Below are 20,617 nucleotides of genomic sequence, written 5' to 3'. Positions count from 1 at the left end.
TTCTCAAAGAAATTTATACCCTTTATTAAGACTTGCTATAAATACATTTGTGTGCATCAATTTATTTTGAACTTACTGTAATTTGATTCCTATCTGATGTATGCTTAGCTTCCTGCAAAACTGAATACTTCATTGAAGGGTGATTTTAAAAAAACCAACAAGTAAGATTTCGAGAATTTTAAGAAGTTAGAGTTACCTCCCATTGGTCATAATATACCATATTTTACTAAAAAGTCAAAGATGAAGGTCCTAGAAAGGCTTTTTTTGTGCGAGTTGGGAAATTTGAATGTCTAAATATTTAGAACATTAATGCACTTTATGGAGTATTCATTTTGGAACCAAAAGTAAGACATTGACCATGTCAGTCTCTTCAAATCATGTATTTTAAGTATACTTTACTTGAAACTGTAAATTCATAAATTATTGTGAGGTCTTTATTAATGCAAATAATGCGACTAGGTAGGTATTGCAATAAAAAACAAATCGTATCCTAATATCTGATACATATATCTGTATGCAAATTTTTCTGAAATCCCAATAATCAATCTTGCATTTTTGACCACTCTTCAAATATCACAATAAAAATGCACACAATAGTTATTGAATTTAGAGTAATTATTAACATCTCTTTATCACTTGTGTAACTTTAATGCTTCCATTTTAGTCAAACAGCCAATTTACTGTCATTTTATTATTGTTTAGAACAAGAGAAAATCAAATCTGAGGCTCATTGTTCATGAGTAATTTTAACTTTTTTGCACAACAATTGGTTTTGTTTTATTCAAAGTTTCCATTTCTATAAATCAGATGGTCATTTCTGTTAGCTCTGACATCAAAACCCCAAATAAATGCAAAACATTAAAGAAACCATTGTCTTTGTTGAAATATACACCTGTGCAATCATGTACATTCAAAACATATGCTTTTGGGAAAGCATATAACAGTATCTCCTTAAAATGTCTGTTTTAGAAAACAATAATTAAAGTTAACATACAGATTTGACTTTAGTCTCATATTCATTTGTCAGGTTGATGCAGACTTCCTGTGCCTTGGCTTGACAGGCTTTCTCCACTCGCTGGCGCCACTTATCAACAATCACTGAATGCCAAGAATCCCATATTTTCTGCGACAGTTTTCTCTCATAATGTTTTTCTGCTAGTTTACCAGCAAAAATCTGAAACAAGTTTTCTTATAGAATTCAATGAGAAAAATATCAGATTTATACAAGAACCAAAATAAAAATAGAAATCAGCTTGACAGGAAGGGCCCTCGTGCACATTTTTGAGTGAGGCACACTCATCAATCATAATTAATACCGATGCAAACAAATCAAAAAATTTCATCTTTTTGTAATTTTTGAAACCAGGAAGTAATTCACACTATATGTAAATTATTTTTGTTAAAATCAAAGAACTAAGAATTATTTTGTGTATTTTGGTAGCCATTTAAAAATGGTGGCTGATGAATAATTTTTGACAAGGGGAACCAATTGAGAGTAGCATATATAACCTAAATACATATTCTCATTGAAACCCTAGCACAAAAAGATGTTTTTTCCCAAAAATTAAGATTTTTTAACAAAAACTTGGTTTTTACTGCAAATTTGACACCACGAATCAATCTGAAATAGCATATGCATTTTCATTGTATCGTACCATATAATGATGATTCTCAAAATTTGCAATTTGTTTTTACATAAACTTAGTTTACCGGTAACCAGAAATTCGAAAAAAATATGAACATCTACATATTATGTACAACCACTGAAAACTATAGGATTCCTGCTCCTTGATGTTAGGACCTAATAACACTAAATGATGAGTGTTTCAATAATTTTTTATCAGCATATCCTTATAGCATTGAAAAAAATTTAAATAAGACATTATTCACTATGTCGCGATCCAGATGAATTTTATCATGTTTATAGATATTTATACAGATATTTGTTCAGTCAGACATGTATACAAATAATATAGTTTGTGAAATTGTCATCAAGAATAAAAAGAATTGCACTTGCGGTCTTTGTGCGAGACGCCTTTTTTCATAGTTTCTATTATACATAGTTTTACCATACGCTTTTATACATATATTCACGTTTGGCCTAAGTTAGGTTCACCTGTGTTAAAATGCACACTGATTAGGCATAGCCTTATTATATACCTGTTCGCTATTTTTAAATAGTGGTCAGTCGAGTTCTTTGGACAGGTTTACACACCTATTCAGGTAGATTAATTTCTGCTCGAGGTTTTGGTGTGGAAGGATGCCACACCCATCAGATAATTTATATTCTGATAATTAAATCTAACCTACAGTGGTTCTGCTGTTTTTTTTGTACATAGTGCATCAATTCTGAGGTTAGTGTTTTGTTCTTACATTTATTTACACTTTTTCTGATTCTTTTTATCGAATTTCTGAAACTTTCAGACTTCTGCTGACAAATTTCCATAATGTAAATTGTATAATTTAGAATGCTTTGTAAACAGATTTAATGATATGAAAACATTGTTTTATACAGGGGCGGGTCCAGGTGAGGGCGTAATGGGCGTATGCCCCCCCTTTTCAAAAAAAAAAAAAACTATCGTAATCTGCTAATATTGTTACATTAGTGCATTTCACAATTATTTTATGTTTTTTAGCTCCGCTCGGCAAAAGATTTGATTCTACGCCCCCTCTTTCAAATATCCTAGAAACGCCCCTGTTATATTCAGATATTTGCATTTTTCCTAGCGAATAAGAACAAGCTTATTAATTCTGGGTACAATTGAATGTAGGTGATATTTATGTGTACAAGGTACCGAATTTCCTTATGTATGTGAAACTATTATACAAACTGTGATATTTATTTAAGTATATGACACAATTGCTACATATAAAATGTATGCGCATATTTATTTTCGTAAATTGATAGAATACAAGTGTTCATTATATGAACGTGAAATACAGTTCATTTTTGTGTTACATTAACGTGAGTGTAAAATGCATACCTAATTGACAATGGTATTAAAGGATTTGTACAATTATATTATTATTAGGTTCTAGCCTGCACCTGAGTATTACAATGTTGCGGTGTTAAGGAGTGGGTCCTACAGTCATAACAACATGAACAACATATCTACAATTATAGTGTGAAACTGTCATGCACATTACAGATTTTCGTTCTACCGGACTGACATCTATGATATAAAGGAAAGTAATTTGAACGGACGAAAATCTCAGCAGTTATTTTGGACATTTGTTTTGGACTTTAAATCATTTGTAATAAGTTGTTGTTTTATTTCTAATTGATTTTCTTTTGTTTATTAAATAATTTATTTATTCTAATAGTTGATTTTTTTTATCACATTGTAAAAGAGCATTGAAAGTCTGCTCCATCCGTCCGTCTGTGACACACTATACCATTTGTGAAGTGTCAGTTTGTCTGCTTATTTTCATAAGATAAAATTGAGGTTGTTACTTTCTCAGGCAAAGTTGACCTCAGATGGATTTAACTGTCACTAAATGCACTTTTGGTATTTATGTTTGCCCAAGGTTTAATATTTTTGGCTTTCAAAGATTTTGTCTTGCATGTACCAGACAAAGGTCAGTCAGCAACAGGCATAGGTGTTGTGTTCTAGCTTTCGTTTAGATCAAAGAATTTGTTCCCATCTTGATTCAAAAACCTTATTCATTTTTTAGAACAACCCAAAAACATTTTTTATTCAAATTTGAGTGTTGAATTTTATAATTTTTTATCAAAAATAAATATTTGTGATAACTCCTTCCTGAAAAGAAAAAATGTTTAGATCTATATTATGCATGTCTGTTTGAGAACCATTTCATAAGACCAATGATTTCTATAGAAATCATTGATGGGACCCATTATAAATACATTTTTTTTATTATTCCTGGAGTAGATAATAATTTTCTTTTAACCTTTGGGAATTATTCAATTTGTTTTTATGTTAAAATAATTAACTTCATAATTTTGATGAAGAAAATCCATTTCAATTCAATTTTTTTTCATCAAAATGATGATTTTCATTTTCATCTATCAACAAACTTTTTAAATTGTAGTGGCATGGTCGGTCAACTGATAAGTTGTATGGCTGATTACAGGTAAAGCAATAACTTCTATTTGACAGTTGCGTGTACTCTGGGGTGTGGAATACCTTAATTTTATGGGGAACATCCTGTCCATGTGTAATACTTAATATATTCCAACAGATGACATTACACAAATTTTTCTTCTGTTAAATGAATGATTTGTATATCATCATAATTTGCTATTTATATAAACCACATTTTGGTGTAATAATTATTTACCATATCAACATTGAATATTATGAATGTAGAATGAAATATGTCTACAGTATGATTGGTTTGAATCATTTAATTTATAAGATTTAGGAATCAAAATTTGTAATTATTTAAAAACCCACATTGAAATTGTTTTATATCAACACACCCACATTTGAATTATTTTATACTTTAGATTTCATAGCCATATTTGCATTTGTACAAATATTTATATACCCAAATTTTCAATTATTTTACATGCCCAACTTTTATTTTTGTTGTAAAGAAGTGTAACTTGAAACAACAGTATATCATATAAAGAGAAATAAAGATTAAAGTTATATCATGAATATTGGTCATGATTTGTAAAACTCAGAACTGTCAAGTAAATTTAAGACACGATTCAAAATGTTCAGAATATGTCAAGCCATACTGAGAAAAAATAAGAATGTCGAGAATATGTCGAGAAATTTCAAGACAGTATTCAAATGTCAAGAATTTGTCAAGAAATTTTAAGACCATATTCAGAATGTCGAGAATATGTCGAGTAAATTTCATACAAATTTAATATAAATGAGAATTTGTCAAGAAAAATTAAGACACAAGTCATACTTTTGGAGAATGTCGAGTAAAAGTTCATGCAAATTAAGACAAAAACTGGTCTTTTCAGACTTTTAGACTTTTGTAGTGCTAGGTGTTGTGTGCATGTACCAGACAAAGGTCAGTCAGTAACAGGCCTAGGTGTTGTGTGCATGTATCAGACAAAGGTCAGTCAGTAACAGGCCTAGGTGTTGTGTGCATGTATCAGACAAAGGTCAGTCAGTAACAGGCCTAGGTGTTGTGTGCATGTACCAGACAAAGGTCAGTCAGTAACAGGCCTAGGTGTTGTGTGCATGTATCAGACAAAGGTCAGTCAGTAACAGGCCTAGGTGTTGTGTGCATGTATCACACAAAGGTCAGTCCGTAACAGGCCTAGGTGTTGTGGGCATGTAAGAGACAAAGGTCAGTCCGTAACAGGCCTAGGTGTTGTGGGCATGTACGAGACAAAGGTCAGTCAGTAACAGGCCTAGGTGTTGTGTGCATGTACCAGACAAAGGTCAGTCAGTAACAGGCCTAGGTGTTGTGTGCATGTATCAGACAAAGGTCAGTCAGTAACAGGCCTAGGTGTTGTGTGCATGTATCACACAAAGGTCAGTCAGTAACAGGCCTAGGTGTTGTGTGCATGTACCACACAAAGGTCAGTCCGTAACAGGCCTAGGTGTTGTGGGCATGTACGAGACAAAGGTCGGTCAGTAACAGGCCTAGGTGTTGTGTGCATGTATCAGACAAAGGTCAGTCAGTAACAGGCCTAGGTGTTGTGGGCACGTACCAGACAAAGGTCAGTCAGTAACAGGCCTAGGTGTTGTGTGCATGTACCAGACAAAGGTCAGTCAGTAACAGGCCTAGGTGTTGTGTGCATAGGTGTTGTGGGCACGTACCAGACAAAGGTCAGTCAGTAACAGGCCTAGTTGTTGTGTGCATGTACCAGACAAAGGTCAGTCAGTAGCAGGCCTAGGTGTTGTGTGCATGTAAATCATAACATTTTTTTGAAAGAACCATAGTTAAATTCTTAAGGTGGTACATAACACTACAGGGAGATAACTCTTTAAAAATCAGCTGAACGTTTTAATCACATTCTATTGTTAAGGAAATATTAAGCTTCTCAATGATCAAAAGTAGTGTTTGTCAAACTGCTATATATCCAATGAAATTTTTCCAATAAAGTGTGTGGTTCAAGTTTTTTGAAATTTTTATATTTTTGTCAAAGGGTCAAAGTAAATATTTTGTTAAAATTTTATGAAAATTAAACGAGCCAAATTAATTTTAGTCAAGGTGTTTGGTACCACCTTAAATGAACACTATTGAAATGATTAATAACTACAGGCTCTTGATTGGATGAGTAATTACAAAGTTACAGGTAATTTTGGAACTACAGGAGTAACAACAGTCTCGAACTCATTTGACTCGAAATTTTGGGTGAGTCAAAATTTTCCTGTGGTCCCGAACTTTGTTCCATACAAATATATGTATTTCGACTCCTGATGAGTCGAAATTTCTGTTGTGTTGAACCAAAGTTACGGTCCCAAGGTTAACAAAAGCATATGCATTGCATTTGTTGTGTCCAAATAATACATATATGTCAAAACATGACCTCGGGGGTTATCTGACAATACACCTGTAATTAAATTTCTGGACATTGACAACTGTTTTGATTTATGAAATTCTTATTCCAAGGGTGTTTACCTAATATTTTTTTTTATCACTATAATAAATAATAAGGGATACATTGTTATAGATAATGAAAAAATATTTCAAAAGTTTTATAATCAATTAACCGTAATCATACATTAATGAGCTCAGTTGTGCATAAAGTGAATAACTCAAAACTACTCAATCTTTTATTCTCTTGCAGGAAAAGATCGAAATAAAAGAAAATGAAAAGAATTCTAAATCTTCTAAAATCTGAGAAATTATTTACTTGTGTTATATAAGATTTGTTTTCTTTCAACATGCCTTTGAATCAGTGTTCTCCCCAGGGCCTTTTAGCATCATGGTAATGTGATGCTAGATTTCTTGAATGTGATGCTATCTGAATTGATTTTCTTAAAGATTATGTTATAAATGGATGTGATGCTTTAATTTTTAGAAACAAGATGGTATTTCAATTTGTCCAGGATGCTTAATGAAATATCTGGGGAGAACAATGTTTGAATCAATGTAAAAAATTATTCTCTCGCAGAAAACTATCGGAAAATTTGTTACTGTACAAAGAAATAACAAAGAGAAAAAAAACCAGCATAATTTTATTATAACTATAAAGTACAATACCATACAGATACATAAATCTAAGACCAGAATATCGACCCGACCCATATATATATATATTTATTTTAGCCTTACCAAGCTAAGCAAGAGTTGTGTCCCTTTGTCTGTTAAAATTTTGGTAATATATCTAAAAATATTTCTCGTCAGACTGAATTCGAAATAACAAGAGACAACTGTATTTGCAAAAACTACTTATAACCAAAGTACATTCAGATTGTATGTGACACTCTTATCTCCCTTTTCTTATTGTATGTGACACTCTTACCTCCCTTTTCCTATTGTATGTAACTTTCTTACCTCCCTTTTCCTATTTATATGTAACTTTCTTACCTCCCTTTTCCTGTCTATGTGTTTAACTTTCCATTCATTAAATTTTTTCAGCATTTCAATCTTTTCTCTCTGTTTCTGCATGGCATGTGTCAGGTTTGATATGACCTGATCTTTACGCTCCAGTGACTGTTCATAGGTGTGTAATAGTTCCTTCAGACTCTCCATTTCATTCAGAATTTGATTCTTTTCTGCGGCATGTCTGGTTAAAATATCAAACATGATTTAGAGATACATAAATAATTGATGAATGTCTTCAAATTAGCTTTAATACTAACAATAATATAGTGGTAGGTTTAGCTAGCATTTAAACCAGGTTTAATCCAACATTTTCGTTGGAAAACGCCTGAAATATGACATTTTTCCATTTGTTCCTTTGGTTGATAAAGTCTAATGTTTGATTTTGACAGTTTTTATGGACTTCCCTCTTTTTTTAATTTACCTTAGAGTTTGGTATTTTTGTTATCCTTATATATAGTACTCTGAATAGTGAATCAAGTCAAAATCAACGTATGTGTGAAAAGGACTGAAATATAATCACTTTATTTCTGAGAAATGCATGTGAACATTAAATCTTGTGTTACACAGGATAATAGAAATTCTTTTTTGCTAAAATATCAAAAGACCTTTCTAGAGATAATGGTTTAGAGATATATATGAAAGAAGTCCAAATAAAATCTTATGGGTTGAGATTATTTGAAGATTTGCTTAAAACATGCATGGTAAAAACAATTTTAAAATACAAATAAACAATTCAAATTCAATACATTGGGGATAAAGTAAAAATTTGTTTCAACTACTCCTAAGCCATTTTGGGGGCCTTGGTTCCCGAGTAGTCTAAGTAGTCGAACTGCTGTCTCACTATAGCCTGTCAACACTGAGGTTGTGAGTTCTAATGCTTCGTGTGGCAGGTACACTCGACTTCTATCTTAATTGACCAGGATTATCAGTTTTCCTACCAAAGGTCGGTGGTTTTCTCCAGGCACTCTGGCTCCCTCCACCAATAAAAACTGACTGCCATGAAATAGCAAAATAGTGCTGAAAGTGGCGTCAAACACCAATTAATCAATTATAAGACCATTTTAGGAGTAGAGGTAAAATTCGTTTTCATGTCAGACTACATTGAGGGTCCTTTAAATTATCTTTATAATAATCATATGAAAATGGTCTAAAAATTGATTAATATGTGCAAGGGTTATCTTTGACATATTTTAAAGGCACTGTCTATTGTTGAAGACTGTTAAATTTCTTTGTTAGTTGTTGGGTCACTGTCTCATTGACACATTCCTTACTTCTATTTTATTCACAGTCAAATTTTTGAAGGTTTGTCCTATTTCGTCATCACTTCAAATAAAATGGAGCCACATGGTAGATAAATCTTACTGTTTAATCCAGGAAGTAAATTAAAGAACTGATACTACAATTGATCTTCATATCAAACCTACTTTTCTTGTTCTCTGACTAGCTGTTGTCTTCCATGTTCCACAATTCTGATTTTGGATTGACTGAATTCTGCCTATATATTTAAAGATCAAACAATTTGATGAACATACCATTGTAATACATAACTAAAATATCCTAGCACCATATTATTTTATTCTATCAGCAAAAAAGTTTGACCAATCACCTCGATAGGATACACTTTGTAGTACAAATTATTTTTCTCAGGTTCTGATTTCTCAGAATTTTGGTTTTATCAGCAATTCGAACATTTGTTCTTTTTAATAACAAATGGACAAATTAATTTTTCAGGTATAAAAAAACTTTACAATGTGCCCGTTGATCAAGCAGAAAATAAAAAATAGACAGCTGCGCCATGAGCGCATGATACGCCCGTCGTCTTGTGTGTGAATTTTTATGCAATAATCATAAATAGTTTCTGACATACGGCGCGACATTACAAAAAACTCAATATCTCTAAAATAAAATTTTGAATCAAAACCAAAAAGTATACAGATCTTGAGATTAGTATAACTAAGAAGTGTGTAAAATTTTAAGCAATAATCATACATCGTTTTTGAGATACTGCGCGACATGTGAAAACCACCCTTTTTTAAAAAAAAAAATCAATATCTCTAAAAGAAAATTTTGAATCAAAACCAAAAAGTATACAGAGCTTTAGATTAATATAACTAAGAAGTGTGTAAAATTTTGAGCTATAATCATTATTCGTTTATGAGATATGGCGAGACATGTGAAAAACCCCTCCCCCTTTTTTTACAAAATACTCAATAACTCAAAAATAAAATTTTGAATCATCACCAAAAAGTATACAAATCTTAAGATTAATATAACTAAGAAGTGTGTAAAATTTTAAGCAATAATCATAAATTTTTTTTGAGATACAGCGCGACATGTGAAAAAAAAAAACACACACCTGTTTTAGTTACTAAGTCCTGTAACTCAAAAAGTTTTAATCTTATTTTCACCAAAAAGTATACAGATCGTTTGACCATCATAAAAAAACAACTATGTTAAGTTTCATTAAATTTGGATAAGTCATTCTCAAGTTACGGTGCGACATGTTTACGCCGGACAGACAGACGACATTTGTATACCATAATACGTCCCGTCAAAATTTTGACAGGCGTATAAAAATTAGCAAGGACATTTTCTAGAAAATGCAGTTTGCCAAAGTTTTCTTTTACACAAATGTTGACAACCTCCATTATAGTTTATAACCAATATAATAAGTCCTTTGGTAAAAAAAAAAAAGCAATTGATCTTGTAGATCATGACATTCTTTGCTTAAAGCTTGCTATTTACGGATTCAGTGAGTTTGCAGTAGGTTTTTTCAGGTCATACCTAAGTAATAGAACACAGCAAGTAAACATTTGCAATGTTAATTCTGATAAAAAAGATGTGAAATTTGGTGTCCCCCAAGGATCTATACTAGGTCCTCTATTATTTGTCTTATTTATAAATGACCTTCCCCTTTGCATTAAAAATTGTAAAACAGACTTGTATGCTGATGATACTACTCTCCATAAATCTGGGAAAAGCATAGAAAATTTACAACAAAATGTTTGGTTACTGGAACAAGTCAGAAGTTATCAACTCAATCTTTTCAACCAAATTTACTAATAAATTCAGAAACACTACAAAATTCATCATGTGAAAAATTATTAGGTGTTAAAATTGACAGCACACTTAGCTGGACAAATCAAATTGATCAAATTTGTGCTAGCATTTCATCATCTTTTTTCTAAATTAAAGAAATTTTTAGATATTAATGCCAGGAAAGCATACTATAATGGGTATATTCTGCCGCTCATCGATTACTGCTGTATTGTTTGGGGAGAATGTAAAAATGAAGGGATGGCAAGAATATTAAAACTTCAAAAAAGAGCAGCAAGATTAATTCTTGATGCAGACCCTTCATCCCCCTTATTTAAAGAACTTGGATGGATGACAGTTGAAAACAGAATCAAATACCACAAATATTTACTGCTACATAAATGTATGCGGAAAGAAGCACCACAGTACCTACTTCAAAAGTTTCAACTTATATCTGTTAATAATCCTTATGCTTTAAGGGGTGTCACTCAAGGTAATTTGATAGTTCCTTAGCCAAAAACTGAACTGTTTAAAAAATCTTTTGCTTATTCTGGATCAGTTTTATGGAACGGACTACTATATGAAATGCGTAAAGTGCAAAACACTTTATCGTTTAAACAAATTATAAAACAATACTTGAGACAGTCCCAATATTCAGTCTTGAAATGATTGGAACTATTACTCTTTTTTTAGAATGTATGATTTTGATTTGTATATAATATCTATTCACTACATGCAATCTGTAACTGTTTTATATGTTCTAATTATGGTACATGTACATTGAACTATCATGTCTATACGATTGTGTTAATATGTTGTATGTTTGCTTTTTTTCTCTTATTATTATTTTTTACATGTATTGTATATGAGGGCCTCAGGGAAGATTAGTAATTGTAACTAACTGTGTTTACCCGCTTTAAATAAAGAATTTATTATTATTATTGGTAGGAATATAAGAGGTATAACACCTACAAGCAGATGTATATTTCAAACGAGGTTAATAACCATTTAATAATATTACTTTGACAATACTTTATAACGCTATCCGTTTAGATGTGCAGTTTGAAATGAAATAATAATCAAAATGCAATTTTATAAAAGCCTAATATGTAACGTGTTGTTACCATGACATTTCTTTTCAGGTCTAAACACCAATGGTCCATGAGATTTTCCATCTTAGTTACATCTTGGTCCACTGTTGCTGTAAAGTTATATTCTGACTCCTCTATCTCAATCTCTTTATGAGATAGATGACTGGTTTCTTTCTGAGACATCCGACTGGTTTCCTTATCAAGTCCATCTGTCACACGGGACAAAAATTTTGGTGCTGAGAACTTCTGTGTTTTCTGTTTTCCTACAAAAGCAAGCAATCAAGAAAAAATTAAAACACTATTTATAGATTATTACATGACATTTTCCATATTAGCCATATTCATTAGCCCAAGACTCCCATATCAGACCGAGGGCTTATGATAGGGCTGATACGGAAAATGCCATGTAATGATATTTTTATCACATATTTAGCCTATGAAATCGAAACGAGATAACAGAATAAACGATTGAATAAATACTATGTATTTATTTCTTTTGTTTGCTTTTAATTTGTTTTTGTTTGTTCTTTGTTCTTTTCACATTTTATAATGATCCAATAGTTCCTCAATAATTTGCCATAACCACATCTGGTCTTCTCCAACAATCAACAAAGATATATTGTCTCTAGCAACAGCATCATAATATAGAACGTCACTTCAATAATAAAGATAACTTTAATTCTCGAATGCTACCCTGTTCAATCTTTTAACACAGAGAACTGTCTCATCTGTTAGCCTGTGTCTTAACATTAACAGTTGTTGACACAACCAACACCTGAAAAGTAAGCCTTTGTCTCTCGAACCTTCATTGCAGAAAAGACAAATTAATACTTTTATTTTCATTAATTTTGTACTCTTCAGAGTAGTAATTTTTGTACAAGGCCATTCCTAATCAATATGAAAAATTCTGAATGGTTGCCTTTTCTACATTCCATTTACTAATATTTTTATTAACAGGATTGGTAAATATTGAAATATGTTGTCCAAAAATATAATCTGCAATATTCACAGTTGGCAAAAGGCCCACGAGCTCCGGCTTGCAAAATTTTTATCGGACCTGAAAGAATGTCTTCTACGGGCTAATAGAAACTATACAAAATTTTTAAAAAAATAAGCGTATGGCCTGTGGCAACAACAAATATTTGCAAACTTTAACACTGTACCTGTACTTCTAACAGTGCTGTACCTAGTCTGGCATGTCTTGGTATATTCTTATTTGTAACTTTTAAGATCCATCAGCATTAATACTAATCTCTGATGTGGTTCTCTAAATAACCAATAGTTATATTTGTCTCTGGAGGAGTTCCCTAGACAACCAATAGTTACCTTTGTCTCTAACATGGTTTCCTAGATAACCAATAGTTACCTATGTCTCTAACATGGTTTCCTAGATAACCAATAGTTACCTTTGTCTCTGGTAAGGAATTCTTCAACACTCCCTGTATCATCATTCAGTCTGTCATCCTCGTGTTTACTTCCTATAGGACTCTGACCTCCAAAATCTGGTAATCCTGTTTCTCTGGTTACCTTGACAACGATAGGATTGGAACTAGAATCTGTAACACATGAATATATCAGTAATGAACAAAATATGACAGTAATTAAATTAGAGAAAATTATTTTACATTTATGCATAATAATTATGTGTAAAAACTTAGATTACAGATAATTGCAATAATGGTCACATGGTTTCCCCATCTACCATGAAGGAATGTTCATAATTGTGTAAATGAATTATGAGCACCATGCAGAATGAGTTTGAAAGATTGTGCATTGATTTTATTATGGGGAGTTTAAAAAGGTTGTGTAACAATTTTTGTTATTTGGTTCAATGGTCAGTATATATATAACCTAATTACACTGGTTTAAAGTTATCAAGGACTGGGAAGTGACCACACCAGCGCATGTTTTATATTTAAAAGTTTTTTTTTGTTTTGTTTTCAAAACAGTGTCGAATTTTGTTTTTCATGTATATTCTATTATAAAGTATCTTGTATTTATTGTGTTACTGAACATGTACAAGATTCTGCCATGCAGTGTCTTTTGTGTCAATATGTACTTAAAATAGCTGGAGCATTTTACATATATATGTCATGTTTGTTTAATTAAAACATAACTTAACATGACTTTACTTATTCATGTTTTTACAAGGGGAAAATTAAGACTTTAATATGTACATTTAGGTGCTTACACTATATATAGTGTAAGCACCTAAACGGACATTGAATCATGATAATTTACATAAATGTATAATAGCTGTTATAATTGTCTTCATGTTTAATGCTCTTGTTGTGATTTAGAAAAATTATTTATTATTTGACGTTATATATGAATTTAAACATTAAAATATTATATCTTACACAGTTAAATAATAATATGCTTAAACTTTGCCCTAGCTTATGTTCCTCTGACCACACTGGACCAGCACAAACAAGGACATCTATATGAAAGTTCAAGTTGAAACTGTATATACACAAATACGGATGTATATGTTATTAAACTTTTACTTTTGCTACCTGTTTGTCTCTCCCTAGTAACTGTTACTATGGATTCCTGTCTGGGTTCAGGTCTATTTTGAGGGAAAGACTCTCTTATGTCCGTTAGTGTTTTAGGTAATCGGCTCTGATCATACTTTGGTACAACAACAGCATACTTCAGCAATTCCTCATACTCATCCTGTAAATAAATCAACACTTTGGTACAACAACAGCATACTTTAGCAATTCCTCATACTCATCCTGTAATAAATCAACACTTTGGTACAAAAACAGCAAACTTTAGCAATTCCTCATACTCATCCTGTAAATAAATCAACACTTTGGTACAACAACAGCATACTTTAGCAATTCCTCATACTCATCCTGTAAATAAATCAACACTTTGAATTCTAATAACAAACACTGTGATTCAGGTAAATAATCACTCTTTCCAATGTTAAGTGAATCAATATGAAAGAGAGGCAAAAAATACCAAAGGGACATTCAAACTCATAGGTTGAAAATAAACTGACAACACCATGGCTAAAAAAGAAAAAGACAAACAAAAGTACACAAAACACAACATAGAAAACTAAAGACTGAGCATCACAAACCAAACCAACAAGAGTGCACACGCTGAAATGTCTCGCCTTCTTTACTAATCATTGATATTATGTTGATAGTCCTAAATATAAAGCTTTATTACAGCTGTCACATACACTTAACATTAACCAAGTAAACTAAACATTGACCAATGAACCATGAAAATGAGGTCAAGGTCAGATGAACCATGCTAGGCAGGCATGTACAGCTAACAATTCTTCCATACAACAAATATAGTTGACCTATTGCTTATAGTTTAAGAAAAACAGACCAAAACACAAAAACTTAACACTGAGCAATGAACCTTGAAAATGAGGTCAAGGTCAAATAAAACCTGCGTGACTGACAAATAGATCATAAAATATTTCCATACACCAAATATAGTTGAACTATTGCATATAGTATTAGAAAAAAAGACCAAAACTCAAAAACTTAACTTTGACCACTGAACCATGAAAATGAGGTCAAGGTCAGATGACACCTGCCCGCTAGACATGTACACCATACAATCATTCCATACACCAAATATAGTAGACCTATTGCATACAGTATAAGAAAAACAGACCAAAACACAAAAACTTAACTATAACCACTGAACCATGAAAATGAGGTCAAGGTCAGATGACACCTGCCAGTTGGACATGTACACCTTACAGTCCTTCCATACACCGAATATACTAGACCTATTGCTTATAGTATCTGAGATATGGACTTGACCACCAAAACTTAACCTTGTTCACTGATCCATGAAATGAGGTCGAGGTCAAGTGAAAACTGTTTGACGGGCATAAGGACCTTGCAAGGTACGCACATACAAAATATAGTTATCCTATAACTTATAATAAGAGAGAATTTAACATTACAAAAAATCTTAACTTTTTTTTCAAGTAGTCACTGAACCATGAAAATGAGGTCAAGGACATTGGACATGTGACTGACGGAAACTTCGTAACATGAGGCATCCATATACAAAGTATGAAGCATCCAGACCTTCCACCTTCTAAAATATAAAGCTTTTAAGAAGTTAGCCGCCGGATCACTATCCCTATGTCGAGCTTTCTGCGACAAAAGTCGCAGGCTCGACAAAAACTGGGGGTGATCTAAGGTGCTCTGGAATGGTAAGCAGGTCCTGCTCCACATGTGGCAGCTGTCGTGATGCTCATGGGAGACTGCTGGTATGTTTGGTGACAACACTTTCACTATTTACAATTTTAGTGTGAATCATTCACAATAACCAACATTTAATCTGATATATCCCCAAAGACATTTTTTTTTTAACTGAAACTTCCCCTGCATGCATTTTAAATGTACAATATTTGCCAAGTTTTTTTTTAATTTACATGATAATATCAACTTTGTCAACAGTTCGACCTCAATAATGTTACACATAAAAAAATTTTAAAGTGAAAGAAAATAAATTACGTAAGAAGTACATGTACAAGATTTAAATAAAATACAAATGTATTTTTAAGATTTGCACTATTCATCCAGTCTTTAGAACATATATATATATATATATAAAAAAATACAATATCATCTTGATCATATATATTTGACATTCCTTTAAAATTAAGAGAAACAGGTAGTACTGTTTATATAATTTACCATAAGTCTGGTGGAAACCGAACTTCCAGGTGAATCGGGTGGCAATTCTGGTTCACTTAAATCTAAGGTAGACATGGCTGGCTGGATTTATCTAAATCTATCACTTCTGAAAAATTAATTGGCACTTAAACGTTCATGTTAAAAAATGATAAATTAAATTGCATAGTAAGCTACAAAAGGCATGGCATGAAACAATTCAAACCAGAAAACCAAACAGTCTGATGAAAGTTCTCTTACCTTTAACATTATTAAACAGACAGGTTTATGGAAATCATGTACAAAACAGATGTAAAATTTCCAAATTTCCAATTTTTATGATGATTATTTTTACATTTATACCATGTTTACTGAACCTTAGACACCAATCATATCAATATAATCAATATAAAACATAAGACATAATAGAGAAACTACAAGTTTTGTGTAATATCACAGTAGGGGGCCTCGGTGGCCCAGTGATCTAAGTAATCGAACTACTGTATCACTAGCCAGTCAACACTGAGGTGTTGTGAGTTCGAATCCCGCACGGGGCAGGTGCACTCGACTCCAATCTTAATTGACTAGGATTGTCAGTTTTCCTACCGAAGGTCCTGGTTCTTTCCGACCTTTTTCAGTAGTCTATATGGATTTTTCATACCAATTGTATTCTCTATTTAGAATACATAGGCCTTTTTAGGAAGAGTATTAAAGCTAAATCAATATTACCATTGCATTTTATTGCAATTAAAATGCGTTAAGTTTAAGAATAATCACTTGTCTTAAAATCAGACTCATTATAAGTAAATGCGTCCAAAAAAGATTAACAATTTGAATTTATTACAATAACTTTAAACTTAATAAAATAAGAAGATGTGGTATGATTGTCAATGAAACAACCCTCAGAGACCAAATGACACAGAAATTAATAACTATCAGTATTAACATTGATTAACTTGTAATTTCCAACAAGTGCAAGAAAACATTCGTTTTTCAAGTAACAGACCTCGATACAAATTTTAGGGTTTAATAAAGCTTTTACAAATGTGCCTGATATCAATAACATCACAAATGGCTGATAGAGAAAGTAAAGTAGTTGCTTTTGGCGGCCCTATAATATTTGCAATTCAACCTTTTTGCCAAGTTTCAATTTTGTGCATATCTTCAATGATTCTGATCTGCCTAATAATAATCAAATTCATGGGTACAGGTGGGGGTGTATTGTAACCAACTGGCGTAAGTCATGTGATCATAATTATTTTTTGTATTTCTCTGGATTTATCATTACACATCAGTCATGTCAGTCAGGGGAATTACTGAAATAAGTGATTTATAGAATTACTTATTTAAGTAGCAAATTCAAAATTTTGTCACAAATTGTGATTTTGTAGTTTTACCAAAATTTTTGAACATATAGGTTGAGATTATATCTTATTATCAGTAAAATTGGAAATAATGAACCTTTTTCTTCTTTTAAATAGCAAGGTTTATGCCTTTGATGCAATCATTTAGCTGTAAATTCGATATTTGTTGAAAAAATGCTATAATGAAGGCTTTACATAATGAATTGATAATTTCTTAACAGATTTTTCCCAGCAGTGAGAGTAATTTTCCTGTAAAATTAAAGGTTTCATCTTAGATTGTGTAATAAAATTTTACTGTTTGCGATCAAAATTTCACTGTTCGGTGGTGTTGAAATTAGTGGGGGTAGTTAAAATAATAATACTTAAAGAAGTGATTTTTTGGAAGAAAATAGAGGTATGATACTTAAACAAGTGATTTTAATATCATTATCCCAGATTCAGTACAAGGTCATCACCTGACATGATCAGTCATCCTATCAACACAGATGTTGGTTCTGATAATTTTAGCAACATAATTAGTCCCTGTATCATTAGTATTGTATATTTAAAGCTACAATAAAATTAAATCACTTAGTCTAGTGATTTTCTTGTACTACTAAATAGGTGATTATTAAAGAAAGACAACTCTTAATTCCAACATTTGTGGACACAATGTTACTTGAATCAGTGATTTAAAAATCACTCATTTTAGTAAGTCCCCTGACTGACATAGCAATGAATAAAAACGAAAGAAAATTTCTGGTAAAAATATTGAATAGAAGCATGTTTTCAGTTTCTTTTTGATAGCTGAGGGATAATTCTGATGATAACAAGACTCAGCTAATGTTATCAGAACGCGTCCCTTGGACGCACAGGTTCATGCAATGAAGCATCCAGACAGAAAACCATGCGTCCAGGCCAAGTATATGTACCTTAACCAGAACATTGTAAGTACAACAAACACGGGTTTTGTCTCCATATGACTAATCAGTGATGCATGGATTAAAAGTTGGAACAATGGAAGGCCAAATCAATTTTGTAGTTAAAAAGCATTGAAAACCAAAGTTCTAATACATGTACATGTTAGAATTATAGTTATCTCGTACCATTGTAAACTCGTACCAATGTCAACTCGTACCACTAAAAAAAAACTCGTACCAATGCAAACTCGTACCACTGCTAACTCGTACCACGGTAAATTCATACCATTGTAAACTCGTACCAACTTCTTTAAATGCATTCAAATGGTGTTTAATGATGAATTTATACTTTAATTTCACTCAATACCTCTTAAGTCTGTAAAATGTATATAATTTGAAATTACAATGACCAGTTTGTAACTAATTTTCCTTGTCTAATTGGATAGAGAAAACCGTGGCAGATTGGCTTTGTTGTCTCCCTTGAATAGACTCTTTTTTAAACTTTTACTGACTATTTGATTTAATTTTTAATCATTCCAAATCAGTAACATTGAATAGATTTGGGTATTTTTCTATTGTTTCTAAAAGTAATTTTATTTAATGAGAATTTATTTATTGTGTTTTAAAGGTTTAAAATTGTTTATGACCAACAGTTAGAAAGTATGAAATTTATTTTTATACAATATTCAGCACATTTAAGCAGAATATGACCATGCTAATATGATTAAACAAGTCAGAGACATATGTCTCTGAACAAGTTGATTAGTTAATAATCAACCAATAATCACACAATCAAAGGAATTTAATATATTTATTAGCATGGTACTTAAGAAATTACATTCGTATTTTTGTCTAAGTTTTCATTAAAATCTGGTATAAAATTCAAAGATATTTTAATTTTTTGTATAAAGCTTAAAAAAAATAATCATAAAACATTCGTATTTTTGTCTTAGTTTTCATTAAAATCTAGTAAAAAATTCAAGTAATTCAACTTTTTTTATTTAGTTTACCAAAAAAAAAAATCATAAAACATTCGTATTTTTGAATATATTTTTAATGGTACGAGTTTGCAGTGGTACGAGTTCTGATTGGTACAACTTCCCAGTGGTACGAGTCTACGTTGGTACGAGTTAACTTTTTTGGTACGAGTTTACGTGGTACGAGTTTACAATGGTACGAGTTAACTTGCTTCCACATGTTATAAGGGACGACTAATGACCAGAATTATGCAAATAAAATTAAACAAAAACAAGTATTATTTTAGTTTTCAAAGACTATTTTTTTCATTTGAGTTAATGTTTGTACACACATATACGTTTTGACATAAATGTAGCCTGATGTAGCTTGCCAGATCTAATTGTTCTTATGCCCCTTTCTCTAGGGGAAAAAGCCGAATTTCTGAGGTAATTTGAGGCAAACAATATCTCTGGATAATCATATTGAATGTGGTCTCAGTCATCAAATCACCCCATGGTCATACATGTATACCTAACATGGTCGTTCTAGTCAAGATTTTAAGATGTATCTTAATCCAAATTCTGCTGAACTGGGAACTATTTATCATTTAAAAAAAAAAGTAGGTCTGGCAAAACTGTCTTACATGCAAAACCCAATGTCTGACAGGAAAAAAGTTTATCTGCATCTCTGTTCTGTGGGTGGCCAAATCAGAAAATCACTATAGACTCATAAAAAAATTGTGACCATAATCATGATAATGTCACAAGCATGACAAGATAAACATGTATACGAAGATGGCAAATACGTATCATGTTAAAATTATTTCTGGGTAAAATATCTAGAGCGGTAGCATAAATGTAAACTTTTCTATCTTAATACACTTAGTAACTCATATAAAAAATTTCGGACTGCAAGTCAAGACATGAACCAAATATTTTTCCCCGTGTAAGCGATGTTTAAATTTGATACCTTTCAAAAAATTACTATGCTGAATGATTTTAACACTAAATGTAGTATTCGATAACTTTTCAAAGTACTGCACATGAAGATATATGAAGAAAAGGAGATTACAATATAAATCTTTTTCAAAAACTGTTTTAGGCAGCCATGATGTAAACAAG

At 31.8% G+C, this 20,617-nt stretch overlaps 1 protein-coding gene across 2 annotated transcripts in view; it reads right to left on the bottom strand.

Annotated features, from left to right (window-relative positions):
• The window catches only part of LOC127721968 (centrosomal protein POC5-like), a 26,258-nt gene extending 5,641 nt beyond the window's left edge, over nt 1-20,617 (bottom strand). The window contains exons 1-8 of one of the 2 annotated variants that reach the window (XM_052228813.1): nt 20,466-20,617; nt 16,301-16,406; nt 14,132-14,291; nt 13,022-13,171; nt 11,649-11,878; nt 8,913-8,983; nt 7,471-7,669; nt 995-1,174 (exon numbers count right to left, since the gene is read on the bottom strand). In XM_052228813.1, the coding sequence (XP_052084773.1) occupies nt 995-1,174; nt 7,471-7,669; nt 8,913-8,983; nt 11,649-11,878; nt 13,022-13,171; nt 14,132-14,291; nt 16,301-16,375 (1,065 nt within the window). In that variant the 5' untranslated portion in view covers nt 16,376-16,406; nt 20,466-20,617. The remainder of the gene's footprint in view (nt 1-994; nt 1,175-7,470; nt 7,670-8,912; nt 8,984-11,648; nt 11,879-13,021; nt 13,172-14,131; nt 14,292-16,300; nt 16,407-20,465) is intronic. The other variant, XM_052228814.1, reaches the window with a different exon arrangement.

The sequence above is a fragment of the Mytilus californianus genome, unplaced genomic scaffold, assembly GCF_021869535.1.
Source record: "Mytilus californianus isolate M0D057914Y unplaced genomic scaffold, xbMytCali1.0.p SCAF_12, whole genome shotgun sequence".
NCBI classification, from domain to species: Eukaryota; Metazoa; Mollusca; class Bivalvia; order Mytilida; family Mytilidae; genus Mytilus; species Mytilus californianus.
This window is presented reverse-complemented; position numbering and strand designations above follow the sequence as displayed.